This window comes from Hipposideros armiger, unplaced genomic scaffold (genome assembly GCF_001890085.2).
Source record: "Hipposideros armiger isolate ML-2016 unplaced genomic scaffold, ASM189008v1 scaffold_166, whole genome shotgun sequence".
Classification (NCBI taxonomy): domain Eukaryota; kingdom Metazoa; phylum Chordata; class Mammalia; order Chiroptera; family Hipposideridae; genus Hipposideros; species Hipposideros armiger.
The window spans coordinates 1,575,554-1,585,708 of NW_017731516.1; the positions used below are offsets into that span (position 1 = coordinate 1,575,554).

Sequence of the window (10,155 nt, forward strand, 5' to 3'; positions counted from 1 at the left end):
CAATGATAATACCAACATGGGCCAGTGAAGCGACGTCCTCCACAACTAGACTGAAGAACAAAAGAACAGCAACTTGTCTGTTCCCCTTCCCTGATTCCCCAATGCTGTTCCCCTTCCCCAATTCCCCAACAAAATCTATTAAATAAAAACAAAAACAAAAAACCGAAGTAGAATTATGAGATGTGATAAAAAAATATGGTGAATGTTTAAATTAAAAAAAAAATTATTAGAGTAAAAGACACATTGCCATGAATCCCCCTCAAAATACTCCCCTTCATACTCATCCCATCATTCGTGCCACTTTCTGAAGCAGTTCTGGAGTCCTCTTTCGTGAGTGTCTTTAGTTGCACTGCCATGGTCTGCGTCCATGTCCTGTATCATTTTGACTTTGAGGAAGAGCCAGAAGTTGCATGATGCCAGATCCGGTGAATAAAGTGGATGAGGACACACTGTAATGTTTTTATTTGACAGAAATTGTGGTAAACCAGGAGTGATGTGTGACATGGAGCATTGTCATGATGGAGGATAATTTAAGGCACACTTTAAAACACACCTTCTCTAAACCGTAGTGCACACCCGACTGACTGCACCAAACAAGCTGAAACTTGCCACACATGGTTATGAAGGTTCCAAGCTCCACTTCCCGTATTGAAGATCCCTGCCTTTCCATTGCATAGCACTCAGTGGCAGCAATCACCATATTTTGTGATCACAACAGAAAGGCTCCTTGTCACACATCACTGCTGGTACGGCAATTTGTGTCAAACAAAAACATTAATGTGTGTCCTCATCCACCTTATTCACTGGAACTGGTACTGTGCGACTTCTGGCTCTCTCCCAGTCAAAATGACCATGAAAGGTAAACGTTTTGAATCGATTCAGCCACAACAGCGCATGAAAGAGGACTTCCAAAACTGCTTCAGAAGTGCAAGAATGGTGATAAGTGTGTTCGAAGCAAGGGGGAGTTCCACCTTAAGGGGGATTAATGGCAATGTGTCTTTCACTGTAATAATTTTTTTATTTAAACATTCACCGTATTGTTTAATCATACCTCGTAGGTAAGAAATAATAGAAACAAATTATATCTGTCAAATTAAAATCTTCTCATAACTTTTTTTAAGTGTTTGCCATTGGATTATTATTAGGCTGGTTGCGTGTACTTTTCGTAACTTCTTTAATCAATTTTTTGGTTTGTTGTTGTTAGCCAGATCACCTGCTGAGTTTGCTAACCGTAACAAAGCAACATTACCTAATGTAGCATAGTAACTGAATTGTGGACACTTTCCTGTCTTTAATATCTTTTAAGTTCAACTGGACTTTCATGAATATGTGTATAACTAGTTACATTATTTTTGCTACACTCACTAACGCTATTTCCACTTAAGTATTTAAAGCATCTGTTACTACTTCCAGATAGAAGTCATAAAAGAATTCAGGCAGATAATTTATAAAATTAGTCCTCTGTAGCAAGGCACTAAAAATTAGCTATCAGAAAACCAAGCTGGATTGCTTCAATGGCAATCATGATATATAAATGTAACAAATTATGTTGCACACCTTAAACTGACATGTTATATGTCATATGTATTTCAATTTTTAAAAAAAGGAAGAAAACTGAGCTGAGTACTTGACTACCTCAACATCTCTTTTCCTTAGTTCCTAAAAAGAGGGATTATAATCAGAGTCCAAGTAAATACCTTGAAAAGAGAGTCAAAAAGTCACTTTTAAAAATAGTGACAAAGCGGAAAATGGCAAACAAATATGGAATACCTGTATAATAAGATTTCAAAGTCACAATTCAGAAAAAGTCTTTTCTTAAAAAAAAAAAAATCACCCACTCCTCTATAGCCATGTATCTAGTAAAATACTGAGGAGGAAAAGACTTCAACTATTGTATTTTACAAAGATATTGTAAATTAATTGGCTGAATCAACATGTGGCTTCCAGAACTACTTGGAAGATATTTCAAACATTCAAAACATTAATCTTACAAATAAAGAAACCCACATTCCTAAACCAGAAACTACAATGTCAAGTGTAAAACCAACTGCTAGAACCTGAATGCAAGTGTTGCTCAGGAGGTTGAGGAATACGAAGAGGAAAAAAAAAAGTAGCAGACTTTTAGCTAAAGAAAAAATGGTATGCCTCTATTTGTGGGACCTTGGAAATTTAACTCAAGTCTCAGTTTCTCATTCGCCAAACTGTCGGGATACTATCTGCCCAGCCAACCTTCCAGCACTGCTTTGCTAATAAAATTTTAGGCACCTGCCCTATACTTTAGGAGGCAGATAGGTGGAGTTCCAGTTAAAATTCTAAAAGTGAAGATGACGGTTGGTTCTGATTATAAACAATGTTACTTTTTACATGGGAGACTAGTTAAAAGTGATAGAAGGCACTTAGAGTTCATAATCTGAAAAGACCTTCAATAAGGGAAAAAAGAAGGTACATCTTAAGAAAAGGAAGTGATCACCCAAGAGCACAGCTATCGAGACATACCAAAGACAAGTAGTTATAATCAAAATCGCTATCGAGACATACCAAAGACAAGTAGTTATAATCAAAATGGCACAAACATTCAAGAATATGTAAAATCAAGAGCGCTGATTGACAGTTAAAAGCATCTTATTTATCTTTACACTACCCAGGTAGCACAATGTTTACTATACAAATAAACAATTCCTGAATTTAATTGCTTAGGTTCAGCATTATTGCCAAAGAAAAAGCAGTAACTACCTTATTCCAATTGTCTTTCCTGTCCCTGTCAATTCTATCAAAGCCCCAAATCAGCAGAGAAATCACATAAGAGAACCTGGGGACTCTACATAAGATCAAGTTTCCTGGGCTGGGTAAAGAAAGGATCTTAAGTTTTCGGAGAGCTCACCCACAAGATTACTTCATAATTATCAGTAACCTAGGAGAACCTGCAAAAAGGAAGCAGTACTAAAACACCAAAGCATGGCAAACGTTACACTTTTCAAAAAAGAAGTGAATTTCCAGAAATGGCAATCCCAGCCCAAACTCTAGAATGGATAATAAACAAATACATGTGTGTATGTATATATGTATGTATGTATGTATATATACATATATAATCTATAAGCAATTAAAAAATGTAGTGATCCCTCAGAGACGACATGGGTTCTCAAAATAATTCATGTCAAATTAACTCCATTACCTTTTTGACTGAGTTACTATAAAGAAACCACCCAAAGTAAGCACCATCTATTTATGTATTTATATGTATTTATTTATTTAAGATTTTATTGGGGAATTGGGGGAGGAGAACAGTGTTGGGGAATCGGGGAAGGGGACACCATCTATTCAACAGCAAATATTTAACAAACATGTGCCAGACACTGTGGTAGGAGCTTTACATATGATGGCTCTCTATTTAACTCACATAAAAATCCTATTAGTAAGACTCTCCCATTTTATACATAAACAGCCAGCTTACAAACAGTAAAATTACCTGCCAAGATCATGATGGCAAAGTAGGAGCCAAAATCCAAACCGAGGTCTAACTTTAAAAGCTTTTCTCTTTTTACCACATCATACAGCCTCCTAATACAGAAAAAACACAGTGTATCTGTCGTCTTCAAGAATCTGACAAAGCACCTCATGACATTCCCTGTGGGCAACTGTGATTTAGCCAGGGCAGAAAAGTTAGATCTGAAATGCTGGAATAACCATTTTCATTAAAGGCTTTGTATCCACTAGGTAGTAGCCCATAGCCGTCAATCTTAAGCTGCTTTCTGCTTCCATTATCACTAATATGTACAACACTGCATTAATAACTGCTTCTCATGCAAGGAGAAAGAAAACTGTGGCCCATGCACAGTCTGAAAAAGCCCCACCCTAAAATTCCGCATGTCTAAAGAAACATATACCTCTGGTCACACATCACTGGAATACAGTGAGAACTGCTGCAGAGCTTTGTGCTTGGCCCTCTCTCTCCCTTTTCTTTCAAAGTCTTTGTTAATGACCTGATGAGAGATTAAAGACATTCCTACCAAAATCATCAGGGGATAAAGTTAAAATGAGTAGCCAATCCAGAAAGTAGGGACCATGCCTTATTCTTCTTTGCATGCCCAAGACCCAACCAAGGGCCTGAATCACAGGAGCTCAACGTTTCTTGAACTATAGAATTAAAATTTAAAAGGCTATTAACAGGCTTTAACCACTGAAGCATATCTATCAAAGCCAACTTTAATGGTTCAAATACATCAGGGACAAAAAAAATGTTACAAGATACAGGAAAAAAGAATTTGAGGGATGTAACACTTTCCCTCCCCCCAAGCAAGTAAGACTAAGATAGCCCAATATTAATCAATGTGGCAGCTGCCCCAAAAGATCGTAGAACCTTTTCTACTTCAGTGTTAGAAAAGGATTCTCTTTCAATAGGGGGGAGGTGATAGGCTGTACTTCGTTCAGTTCAAGACACTTGGAATCATTTCTACAACTCAAGGCATCACATTTTAAGGAAAGAGGACAATGATTAAATGGTGAGTGTCTAGAAAAGATGTTGAAATAGTGAAATGACTTAGGCTGGTATCATAGGAGATCCAGTTAAAGGAACCAAAGCTGTTTGCCTAAGACAAGACAAGACTGAGGATGTGATAAGCTATCTTCAACTATTAGAAGGGATGTCATGTGCAATGAAGATTCACGGGGCAGAACCAGGGCTGGAAACTACAGGGAAACAGATTTTTGGCTTTACACATAGAAAAACTTATTGGAAATTAAACCTGTCTAAAAATGAAATGGGCCACCTTAGGACATAGTTTTCTACTCTCTATATTAGTTCATCACACCTCCAAGACATACAGACAAAAGTGAACAATCGCTTGATGAAATATTAAACAAAAGACTGAAACAGCAAACCATAAACTATCTTAGGTTCCTCTCAGTCCTATAATTACTTGAAATATGAATGCATGAGTGTACTTTGCAAAACTTAAAGTATTTTACAAAGATAGGTAGTAGGTAGTTCTTGACACACACTTCCTCTCATATCTTCTGATGCATGATCTCTCCGTTGGGAAATTAAAAGCATACAAGGTTGTGTTTTACAGGTCACATTGAAGTAAAATTTCTCCAAAAAAATTAAGATGAAATGAACTGGAATCTAAGAGAAAGAGATTAGATATACAGTGATACCTTGGTTTGCGAGCATAATTCATTCCGGAAAAAAACCCTCGTATTCCAAGACATCACTCATTTACCTCGTTAAAATGTATTAGAAATATTTGTTCGTCTTGCGGAATGGAACACTCGCAAACCAAATTACTCGCAATCCAAGGTTTTACTGTAATACTATTTCCATACATTGGTATGCAATAAAATCCTCAATTCTGTAATCTAATCCAGATACTGTTTGTGATGAGCTATACAAACATCAAAATCAGGACTGCTATGCTTTGATGCTGGAGATCTATACTTTCATCCTCTCCCGTGTAGACTGCACAGGATCCTGTGTATGTCCCTGGGTTTCGGTCAAGAGGATGTGACTGGACATGGCTGGGCTTCTGGGACCTCTTCCTGGAGCTGAGGAGGATGTGAGTAGACCTCCTATGGGCAGTCTCCAGCAGTGGTTTCTCTCAGATATTTAAAAATCTTTAGCCTGCTTTTAGTTTTGATGGTGTCTTTAGAATGTATAATGAAAGTGTAATTTTTAGGTTGAAGGGCTAAATTATCTTTTAAAAAAATTGAGAGCTCAATCACAATGATCTTCTCTTTTATCTTACATCTGTAGCATAAAGGAAACCACTAAAGGGGTGGTTACCAATATCCAGAGGCAATGTGACTTAACTGCTCAAAATCTGAAGTTAGATCTGGGTTCAAATTTCAGCTTCAGAAGCATGACTTGTGGCAATATATTGGCCAACAAATTACTCAACTTAACCAAGCCTATTTCATCAACTGGAAAATGGGGCTAATAAAGGCATCCACCTTAAAGGCTATTATAAGAATTAAATGACAGAAGAAACATGAAATACTCAGCACATTAAGAACTCGATAAATGTTACTGTTAGTACTTCACCTAAATGAATTTCTAAACTTCCAAGTGACCATAAGTATTTACCCTATGAAACTCACTAGTAACACTCAACAGTATCAATTCACTATTAAAATTGTGTAGGTGCTTGTGTACAAGGATGTAAGAAAAAAAAAAAGAGTTTCCTGACATTAACTTTTTCAGATGTCATGCTTTACACAGGAGGACTAAAAACAGAGGAGTAAAAATAGAACATGGAATCAGAACCAGAGCATCTTTGTAAATTCTAGACTCAGTAGTTTAATAATAGCATCAGACATCAAATGTCACAACAATTAGAAGATGGTGCATTCTATTAAATAGTGTCCATGTTCTCACACACTCAATTAAATCTATTAAAATCTAATTAAAATCTATTGTGCAGTTTGGGGCAGTAATAATAAAGATGGAGAGCTTACACTGGACCAGGTCCTGAGTCTTTTACGATTATTTGTTCAGACACACAATGAGCTAGATAGATATCATTATTATGGCTATTGTAACAGATGAAGAAATTTAGACAGGGACAGATTAACTTGCCCAAGATCAAACAGATGGAGGCAGGATATGAACCTAGACAATCAGGCTCAAAAATCCACTGGATTTGACTGTCTCTGGATAAAGTGATCAAGTCAGATTAGCTGGATATTTTCTTTCTAACACGTGCAACCGGGTTTCTTTGGGGGAGAGGGGAGACTACAAGTGCCTCAAAGGCCTGGCTTCACCCAATCAATGATTACATTCTAACACTCTCTGAGTAACCATACCTAACTGCAGAAGAAAGCCGGGTCTCTCTATTACAAGCAACGATAATAACAGCAGCAGCTAAAGCTGTTTGTTTGGGGACCAATGGTTAGCCAGTATTCACATGACGTTCCCATGTTAATATGGGTCCACCGACCTCGCAGAATATGTCTGACCCACAAGTCAGACCCACGTAGGTAGCAATGAACACTGTGATCCACCCATGCAAGCGGTCATTTCAAAAACCCTCCGGAGATGACTTTTGCCAATCAGCACGTTACTCGAAGACAGGACAAAATGGAACTTGCATAAACCCTTAGTCATCAGTAAGTGCTAAGTTACAAATCACCTAGTTCGCAAAATCAAATCCGCCGCTAAGTTCCTAATTCCGAAAGAAACAACAGCAAAAAAAGGGATGACACTCGTAGGCTGCAGGGTGAAGGCACCTAGGGCCCAAGCGGAAGCGAAACGAAGGGGAAAAACTGGCCCAATGATGGGTGCTCCGCGACATGCGCGGCCACACGGGAGGCACCGGGCACTTTTCAGAGCCCTTTCACTCCCCTCTCAGGAGCCTGTCCTTCCGTCTACAGGCTTCCCTGACCCCGCGTGTCCCCAGGACGACTCTGGAAAGGCGATTCGAATGTGGAGGTCACAGGCCTGAGATTTGTGAGCCCAGATCCAGAGGACCAGGGCAGCAGAGTCCTCACGGCCCCGGAGGGGCAGGGGCCCCAAGGCGCCCCCTCCCGCTCCCTGGGGCCCGCACCTGCAAAGTGGTGATGTGCTTGTCGTTGAACTTGTTCTCGCAGTAGCGCAGCACCAGCGACGTCTTCCCCACGCAGCCTTCCCCCAGCAGCACCACCTTGAACGAGTAGGCTCGGCCCGCCGCCGCCCCGCTGCCGCCGCCACCGGCCGCAGCCATCCCGTCGCTTCCCCGCCACCCGAACCCTAGAGCCGCGCGGAGCTCCCCACAGCCGCCGCAGCGCCTTCCCAGTCACGACCGGCGCAGGCCCCCTCGCCCTGGTTCGCCGAGCCCGGGCGCCGTCTCCACTCCCGCTTGGGGCGAGGCCTGGAAGTGCCGAGGAAAAGTCCGAGAATGAAGGGCCCCAGCCACCACGTCAGGCACCCGACGAAAAGCGAAGAACGTTCCCTCTCCGCCTCCCTCTAATGGCGTCTCCTTCCTCCTACGTCACACTTCGGGTCACGTGACGGCCGCGGCCGCGGGCGGCCCCTGGGACTCGGCCTAGTGAATGTGCCTGGACGTGGGCGGAGCTTCTGCGGCCTCATCCTGGGGTGACGTTGCACGTGACAGGAGCTCTTACGTGCAGTGTCTGGCAGAGCCCCGCCGTCTGCAGGCCAGTGCTCTGCGTTTTGTGGGCGCCTGCGGGAACTAGGAATGAGTCGTTTGAAGCAAACCCAGCACAGGTGGAATGCTGAAGTGCAGGACGTTATCACTCTTGCCCAGGCAATGCTCACATGGCTAATGACCTCTCACACCGGAGTCACTATAAGCCAAACTGTCAAGGTCCCCTGTAATATCTTGACAGTATTTCTCTCTGGGATCCCAAATCATAACTATTGAACTTCTTTTAGTTCCCCCAGACGGCCAAGTCTCCTCTGCACCTTTCAGGTCTCAGCTTCAACCGGAAAGGCTTCCCGGACCACCCATCCTTCTCCCTCTGTCCTTCCATCCCTCACTTTCCCCACCCCCAAGTTAGGGATTTCAAAACGTGAGCATACTTTCTTTAGCAGCGGTTACCACACTTCACGGAAATTATTGTGCTGAGCAAGATACAACGTCTTTATCATCAAGAACTCACATTTTAGCAGGGCAGACAGACACACTCAATTATACAATGAATGTTTTCATCTTGATAAAGAAGTTGAGAATATTTTGCAACTGGTTTAGCATGCTAGAGAAGTCTTCCACGAGAATGTCAACTCTGGGTAGGAGTAACCTAAATGAGAAGGGAGGAGAACTTTGCAAGCAGAGAGGACAACACATCCAACCCCCTAAAGGTAGGAAGGAGCATTTAAAGTTGAGCAACATAAGAACGCAGAGAGAAAAGAGCATCAGATGAGACTGACAAGGAGCCGGGGGTCAATTGAAAGGACCTTTCAGCAAATAAAGTGTTTTAATCAAGGGGACTGATATAATCTGATTTGACTTTTAAAAGATCACTCTGGCTGTACTGTAATTTGGAAAATGGATTGGAGAAGGATAATATTATATTTATTTAGAATCAGCCATTAAAGAGACCTTGTTTTTATAAACTATCCTCATGACTACCTCTGAGGATGTATTCTCTACTTCTCTCTGTATTCCTCCTCTCAGGGCCTTTACACATTCACAAATACTCCTGGAATTAGGAAGAGACTTCATTTTGAAGGAGTGCTTCCACTGTCCATTCTGAATTCTTCATCATTTTGGATTGAAATTTGCCTCTCTCTGCTACACTAATTGTTCCTGATTCAACCTACACAACATGTACCTAATTTCTGTTCTCTGTGAAACTTCTTCATACATACTCGTATGAAGAAAGCTATGTGATCTTCCTTTAAGCCTTCTCTTTTCTTCTCTTCTCTTTTCAATACAGCCAATCCTTTCAGCCCCTGTTCAAATGATATGGATCCCAGATTGTTTAATAGCTTGATCGTCTTAGAATCTACACACAGTACTTTGCATTTATCACCGAATCAAAACAATTAAAATTTTTTTATTGTAAAATAAAATAAGTTTTAAAGTTAAAGTAATTTTCCAGGTTTAGCTTACATTGGGATTTAAGGAAAGTATTGCAAATGTTCATGCACTACGACAAGTCAGTTTGGCATATTTGAGCAGAATGGGTAAATATAGGCCTCAATTGTGGCAGATTGATAATGCCCCTCCCCCCAAAGATATCAGGTCCTAATACCTGATGCCTGTAAATGTTACCTTATTTGGGAAAAGGGTCTTTTCAGATGTGATTAAATTTTGAAATAGAGAGATTATTTTGGATTATCTGGGTGGCCCCCAAATGCAATCACAAATATCCTTATAAGAAGGATTCAGGAGAGGCTACACATACAGAAGAAAGGGCAATGTGACCACAGAGGCAGAGATTGGAATGATGCAGCCACAAGCCAAGGAATGCTGGCGGCACCCAGAAGCTGGAAAAGACGGAGGAGATTTTCCCCTAGAGTCTCTAGAGGGAATGCAGCCCTACCGAAACATTAATTTCAATTTAGAGAAACTGATTTAGGACTCCTCCAGGACTGGAGGAAAATAACTGTGTGTTATTTTAAGCCACTAAATTTGTGATAATTTGTTACAGAAGCCATAGGAAATAAATATATAAGTATATTGGGGGGAAAAACAAGTAGCCTACATTAGTCCAAGC

At 40.8% G+C, this 10,155-nt stretch overlaps 1 protein-coding gene across 1 annotated transcript in view; it reads right to left on the reverse strand.

Annotated features, from left to right (window-relative positions):
• Positions 1-7,976, reverse strand: part of RAB21 (RAB21, member RAS oncogene family) — a 30,730-nt gene extending 22,754 nt beyond the window's left edge. The window contains exon 1 of the mRNA XM_019651782.1: positions 7,542-7,976. Within this exon, the coding sequence (XP_019507327.1) occupies positions 7,542-7,697 (156 nt within the window). The 5' untranslated portion in view covers positions 7,698-7,976. The remainder of the gene's footprint in view (positions 1-7,541) is intronic.
• Between the last annotated feature and the right edge of the window lie 2,179 nt (positions 7,977-10,155).